Raw genomic sequence first — 6,615 nt, 5'->3', positions numbered from 1 at the left:
CCCCCCCCCCCCCGAGTCAGACGGAGCATCTCCCCCGGGAGAAGGCATGTTCGATGGGGAGTATTCAGCTCGCATTTATTCAGTTTGAGCATCAGTGAGAAAACAGATTAAGTGTGCGGGTCCAGGGGCTAATGACGATTTTCAGGCGACAGCGGAACACGACAGTATTTGCAAACTCATTTGTCTTCCACTCCCCTGAAGGTGTGAAACGAGTTGGTGTTGGGGACAGGCGGCCTGGATACATGGGTTGATTGCGAAAATTTTTCTGTTTGGAAATATCTAAGTGAAAGGCGTATTGCAGCTCAAGAACTGATTTTTTTAAATTCTCAAAACTCCTGAAAATGTGTCTGTGACAATATTTGTATATTACCTTACAGAGGAAAAAAAGTTGGCTGGATCGATTTAGACCGTTTCATTGCCTGTGTTAGGCCTGGGGAACTGTCAGAGAAAAAAATCTTGGTCTCAGCCAGATCGAATCACCACTTGGAGAAGAGATTATTTGATTCTGGTTCCCTTTCAGCCATTTCTTTATGGGCTTATTCAGTGATCCGATTTTCCTGCCTAACCCACCTCTGATCTGCTGAGTGGCCAGAATCCCCAACTAAATTAGGAACGTTAGCCATTCTACTCTGCCTGCAGTTTGAGACGCAGAGCGAGCACTACGGTATTTTTTAGAGGCCTTCACCTCCTGGGTGTGACTTGCTGCGGTCATCTGATAATGGATCGCGTTCCCACACATCCCCTCTTCTCCGCTGAGTTCTACGAATGTAAGAACGGAAAGCAACAAGCTCAGAAGTGAGGTGGTGTGTCTCTCAAAGTTTCTCGTCGGAAAACACAACTTGCTTGCACTGCCTTTTCTGAAAAGCCGGGGTGACTTGCCCTAGCCTCACTGAATCACCTCACACGAGAAGAAAGACAGAAAAATGGCAGACAACTAACCCTTTTTTTGAGAAGATGAGTGTGCGAGAGAACATACTAATACTCAGATGCACACGCACACGCGCACACACACACACCCCACGCACACACACCCCACGGACAAGTTAAGACCCAGCCTCTGGGCCCCTGGTACACATTGCTCAAGGAACCAGGGATTGCAATTATCACTTTTCCTTCCCTCGGGGACTGCTCCGGCCCCTGCTCCGGGAGAAGAGTAGTTTTCTCTTCCTCCCACCCCCAACCTCCCGCCCCAGTCCCAACTCCATCTCAGGTACCTGTGCAGTGCTTTTGTGCAGAGCTGTCCTTGAACCTGGCGAAAGCATGACCCTAGCCGAATGTGAGAGTGGCGGGTGGCCATGTAGGCAAGCTTTATGGGTTGTTTATGAGCGCTGAGCCATTGCCCCAGGTGTAGGGACGTCTTTCCTTCCCCCCACCCCTCTACTCACTTTGGCTCCGTTCGCTCACAACCTCCTCTTCTTGTTCCTTGGGCCCGCTGCAAGCGTCTCGAAGAACTGTGTGGACATAGCTCTGAGGACAGAGACCCGAATCTCCGTGGCCCTCGGCAGCAGCTAGTGAGTTCAAATAGGACAGTTTCTCTCCCTCTTCTTCCTCGTCCTCCTCCCCTGCATCAGAAAACTGCGTCCCCTCCGCCGCGGCCAGCATGCAGGGCGCCGAGTGGAAATGCTGCTCCAGTTCCGCCTGCAAGTGAGCTCCGTGGAAGTGCCGCTGCTGCTCCAGATTCAAAATGTCTTTCACTGAGAAAGGGGTGGAGGTGACCGGGCTTGGTAACATCATCAGGGCCACTTAATTGTCCAGTCCAAATACTCAATAAATCCCGGCGGGGGCGGGGAGGGAGTGCAGTGGTTCCAGCTCTTCTTCTGGACTCCGCGGTGGTGCGGAGTCGAGCTTTTGACAGACGCGGTCCAGCTCCAGTCTAAATCGCCTCCATTGGCCGGGACCTGGGGGTCTGGGTTTTGTTACAGCCTCTGCAAGGACTGGGGCCGGGGCTGTGAAGCCTCTGTCCGGGGGCCCTGCGTCACGTCAAGGGGGCGGGGTCGGCATCCTGGCCTCCTTCCCAATTGGTTCTGGTGTGTGCGGGCCACGCCCTCCGCGTCCACCCAGTGGGATGTTGCGGCGCTACCAGAAATAGACAGGGACTAGAATAGGGTCCTGAGGTCCAAGACGCGGTGGGAGAAGCTGCAAAGAGCCGGGTGTCCGAATCGCAGACTCCCCCTCCACCTAGCTGCACCTTCCCAACCAGGGGCAGTTCTGAGAGGCTCACTGTCCAGGAGGCAACAAAGTCTTGGAAAGATGCCACGACACCGTGGCTTTCCAGCTGCTTCAGGGCAGGAAAACTTCCTGGCCAGTAAATACCGGACTGTGGATTTCTAAGGAGAGGAGTGTTGTTTCTGTGGAAATATGAGCGACGTGTCAAATTCCACCTCGTCTTTGCTCTAGCTGTCCTCGCCACCTGGAGTGCCTCTCCCACCCTCACTTCCACGAATGGAAAGCTGTTCTCCGAGGCTCTGCTCAAATACCTCTAAGGACGCGCCCGCCAGATCGCCTCACCTGGAGGTCCTCTTCCCCGGAACTTGCTCAGTAATGTCACTTGTCACTCCCCCCACCTAGTGCCATAGCCATATGTGCCTGATTGTCACATTAGGTTGTGAGTCCCTGAGGGGCAGGGTCCAGATCGTACTTGCTCTGGCAGCCCTCTAAGTGGCTTCAGAGAGCAGGTTTGTAGAAGACAAGACCACCGAGTTCTGTTGGTGTCTATATTTCGAATCCTGGCCTGACTCGGTATTTGGTTTTGGACCTTCTCAGTTTCCTGGCCTGTATAAAGGAGCCAAATTGCCTCTTCTAGAGTTATTGTGGGAGTGTAAAAAAAAAGGGGGGGACAACCAGGCCGGAAGCATAGCACAGTTGTCTACTAAAGCGAAGAGCTCAATACTTGTAACTACCCTTGTTCTTTGTGGGAGGTCAAAGCAGTGTTTGTTGACTGCATTGATTCTGACCTGGCTGGTGTTCCACTGCACACACTGGGTGGCTCGGGTCTCAGAAAGGGAGGGAACCCAGCTGTGGCTGCAGCTCAGGCCGCTTTCTGAAGGGGAGTCGGGAGCCTGAGTACAGGCCTCAACTTTCCGAAATGCCTTCTTTCTCTCCTCTACTCGGTTTTTGAAACCGTGGTTGTATCCTGCTGAGAGAATATATGTAGTCTCAGATTCTGAAAACTTCCTGTGGGATCACCTTCTGGTATCTGCCCGCCTACGTGCCTAGTTCCCTAAACCCGGAACCGTTGTGAGAGTAAGAGCAAAAGGCGTGGGGCAGCAGGCCTTGGAAAACCAAGCCAGGACCAGTTCAGGTTTCAGTGTAGGGTTCCTCAGTAGGCTGCCCTTACTCTTATTTATTTCTTTTTTCTCTTTCGTTCTTCCTTTCTTTTTTTTCCTTCTTTTTTCTTTTTCTTTTTCTTTTTCTTTTTCTTTTTTGCCAGTAGAACCTCACAGCTTTGGAGAGACTGGCCTCAACTGGAAGGGACCGCCAGACGGAGACTGAGGATGACGCCCTGGGAAACGTGTAGACAGGGCATGAATGCGGATTACGTGGAGAGCGGCCTTGCGGAACCCCGAGGCGGCAGCGAGAGGAGTTGATGCCCTTGGCCCTGGAAAGAAAGAACAGCGAGTTGGGAGGAGAGAGAGGCGGGGCTCTGGGGGGGGGAGCGGAAATACAGCTGGGAGGCAGCTCCTGGGGCCACCAGGGAGGCTGGGACGAGGGTCCCTCCACGTGCTCTGGGGGAGACCGAGAAAGATCATCTGTGGTTAGGCCCTGGCTCCTTGAAACCATTCCTTGGTCGCTGGAGCCTTTTGGCTTTAAGACTTGAAAGTGTGGACGCTGCTGGCTGAGGCCGTGGTCTCTACAAAGGGCCCGCCAGTCCACCAAGGGAGGAGTGTGCCTGGTATTGCGGTGGATCCGAAACGCAAACATCCAGAGGTGGGGTGAGTGCGCAGCGCTGCAGGGTGGGGGACTTGGAGTGGACGCGTGCTGCGCGTCCCGCTGCTAGTGAGAGGAGCTGAAGGAAAGCACGCTCTAGTCTCAGTCCCCTACCCTGCCGCCAACTGCAAGGCAAAACCCGTCGCAGAGAAATGCGTCTGTTCCTACCCGATCTCCACCTTTCTTAGCTTTCAAGTAATTTCAAGATCTGGACCAAAGAAAAGATAAACGCCTTTGCTTCTCTCTCTCTATTTTTTTCTTGCTTGGTTTCTTGTTTGCTAGGGATGCTTCGGCCTCGCTTAAACTTTGCCTCAGAACCCTGTCTGGGTGAACCCCCCCAACCCCACCTCTCTGTCCAACGCCTGCAACTCAGTGATACACCCACACACCTGCTGCGGCCGAGAAGGCACACTATGGCCTCTTCTCTCTGCCCACGGACCCGCAGATGCTGGCTGCTCCTTACCTGCAGGGGTCTCCTCCAAATCCCTTTGCCGCCACAACCTGGTCAAGAATCCTCAAAACACACCTGGACAGCTCTTCTCTCTTGAGGATCCAGGCCAACTTGCTTCAGAGCAGGCTGGACAGGATCGGGCCTGTAAAGACTCTCTTTGAACGCGCCAACCTGTGCCATCGGTGGCCTAACTAAGTCACCTTTCCCACCCCCATCAGGGCACACCGCTGATCCAGCGCACTGGCCACTTCCACCCATCCTTTGATTTCTACCGTTGATCTTTGATTTATTTCCCTTTCCAAATTGTCTAGTGTTGACTTACACTGGTTTCTAAGTAGAGGGTACCCAACAAGGATCCCAGGCAGGCCAATCCCATCCAAATGACCTCCCTTTCCCGCGTCAGCGGCGGGCACCTGAAGACCCCCCCCCCCCACACACACACAGCCTGAGCGCTGCCAAGTATGAGCCGCCTAGGGCAGAAAAACTGCTTATCGGGCACAGAATCTAGTTCCACTTGTATCCAGTTACTAGTATGTTCTGGGGCATTTGTATTCTCTTGTCTGAAAAGATCTTAGAAATCTTGGATCTGTGCTCAATTAACAATAGGTTTTCCTATCAGACAGCTCAGCCATTACTGTCAGATAAAGTAAATACGATTATGCAGCTTGGTGTTAGTCTCTATGTCTGCCTGGGTTCACCTCCATCACCTCGAACATTTCACAAGCCCCTCCCAGGGGATATTTGATTACAGATCTTGCTGTAGTGGTGGCAAATTTCCTGGGGGGTGCTTTATAGAGGCATATATACTAAATAAAGTTATACCTCATGTTAACCATTACAATAAATGCCTTACCAACTTAAAATGTAATTTTAAAAGCTGTGTTTGTGTTCTACTCTAACAAAATTACTCATCTCCTGCACATATAAAATAGCCAAACGTTCAATAGTTTTTGTTCCACCTGCCTCTGTCTCGTTGCACAAATAGCGACTTAATTATGAAAACAGAGTCATAAGATTTGCTTTGAAAGTTGCCCTGGTTTTTTTTTTTATCTTAATGTAGCACTTCAGTGATTTTTTTTTTCTGTTCAACTATAAAAAAAATATTGCTGTAAACTCAGCTGGCCTGGAAATATAAAATTTTAGGTGGGTTTTAATAATATTGACTGCTGTCCTTGAAATTTCATTTTAATGGCCCAAGCGTGCAAACACACACACACACACACACGTGCACAAGCCAAGAAAGAAAAAAACGAAAGGGCTTCATTTTAAGCAATTACATTAAATAGAATTTTGTTGCTTTGTTGGTGTCAGTAGTGGTGTGTGCTATATCTCGGTTTGGCTTTTTAGCTTAGAGATGTTAGAAATCTGTCTAAATTGTGGAGCAGTCTAATGTTGCCTGCATTCTAGAATGTGAACGTATTATCTGATTTGAGTTATGAATGTGGTCTCTAACGCTGGGCCGTAGCCCGTTGTATAATTTTAAGGAAATGCCAAGCGTGGTACTTAGTTCTTGAAAGTGTCAAACTTATCTAATTTCTTGAGTGTGTGTGTTTCCGTGGTAGACTCATGTTGTGAGAGGGACTTTTAAGTGGGCTCTGAGCTCGTAGATGTAGTTAGTTTTGCACTTGTGGGCAATTTTTCTAGATTTTTGTTTGGAATTAATTTTTTTTTTTAAATAACGCATCATTTCTCTTTTCTGAGAAAGAAATCAAGCCCAAATCCAGCGAATTGTGTGGTCTGTGGTATAAACAGGCCATGGCTAGGAGTTTCGATTTCTCAGGGTGAAGCGTCTTCTCACATCTCTGACTACTCCGACACTATTTAAGATAAAAATGCAAATTGAGATTTCTTCGCCAAAACCAGTTCCATTATGCCAATCCCCACTAAAGTCAGAAGACTACCTCTGTCGAAAGAAACAATATTTCTTAAAACGAAACTGCCTTAAACAAAGATCGCCTTCCACGGGCATTTATTTGTATTGATGTGTGTGCTATTTAAAATTGCAGAGAGCAGTTTTAACTGGAGGATTTCACTGGAATTCGGAATGCATTCCGGAGGTTTTTGTAAACTTCCTGTAACTAAATTTCAATGTCTACAGACCTTCCAAAATATAATCTAACTTCAAAAGGTTAAGTCTTTGGTGAACAAATTTGCTCAAACTAGAGCGACTGCCTTGCCTGCTGTTCGCTGAACAGAAAGTGAGTATGAGAGAGAAAAATGGCAATCTTCGCAGATTG

General features: G+C 49.4%; 1 protein-coding gene and 1 long non-coding RNA gene across 2 annotated transcripts in view; one reads left to right on the top strand and one right to left on the bottom strand.

Annotated features, from left to right (window-relative positions):
* The window catches only part of Nkx2-3 (NK2 homeobox 3), a 3,754-nt gene extending 1,820 nt beyond the window's left edge, over positions 1 to 1,934 (bottom strand). Inside the window, exon 1 of the mRNA XM_031390385.1 lies at positions 1,386 to 1,934. Coding sequence (XP_031246245.1) covers positions 1,386 to 1,734 — 349 coding nt within the window. The 5' untranslated portion in view covers positions 1,735 to 1,934. The remainder of the gene's footprint in view (positions 1 to 1,385) is intronic.
* A 176-nt stretch (positions 1,935 to 2,110) lies between these two features.
* On the top strand, positions 2,111 to 5,246 carry LOC116103874. Its single transcript, XR_004123606.1, has 2 exons — positions 2,111 to 2,538; positions 3,434 to 5,246. It is a non-coding gene; the product is annotated as an uncharacterized LOC116103874 (long non-coding RNA).
* The last annotated feature ends 1,369 nt before the right edge of the window (positions 5,247 to 6,615 follow it).

The sequence above is a fragment of the Mastomys coucha genome, unplaced genomic scaffold (genome assembly GCF_008632895.1).
Source record: "Mastomys coucha isolate ucsf_1 unplaced genomic scaffold, UCSF_Mcou_1 pScaffold21, whole genome shotgun sequence".
Lineage (NCBI taxonomy): Eukaryota > Metazoa > Chordata > Mammalia > Rodentia > Muridae > Mastomys > Mastomys coucha.
The sequence above is the reverse complement of the archived record's forward strand: the minus strand, read 5'-3'. Positions and strand labels throughout refer to the sequence as shown.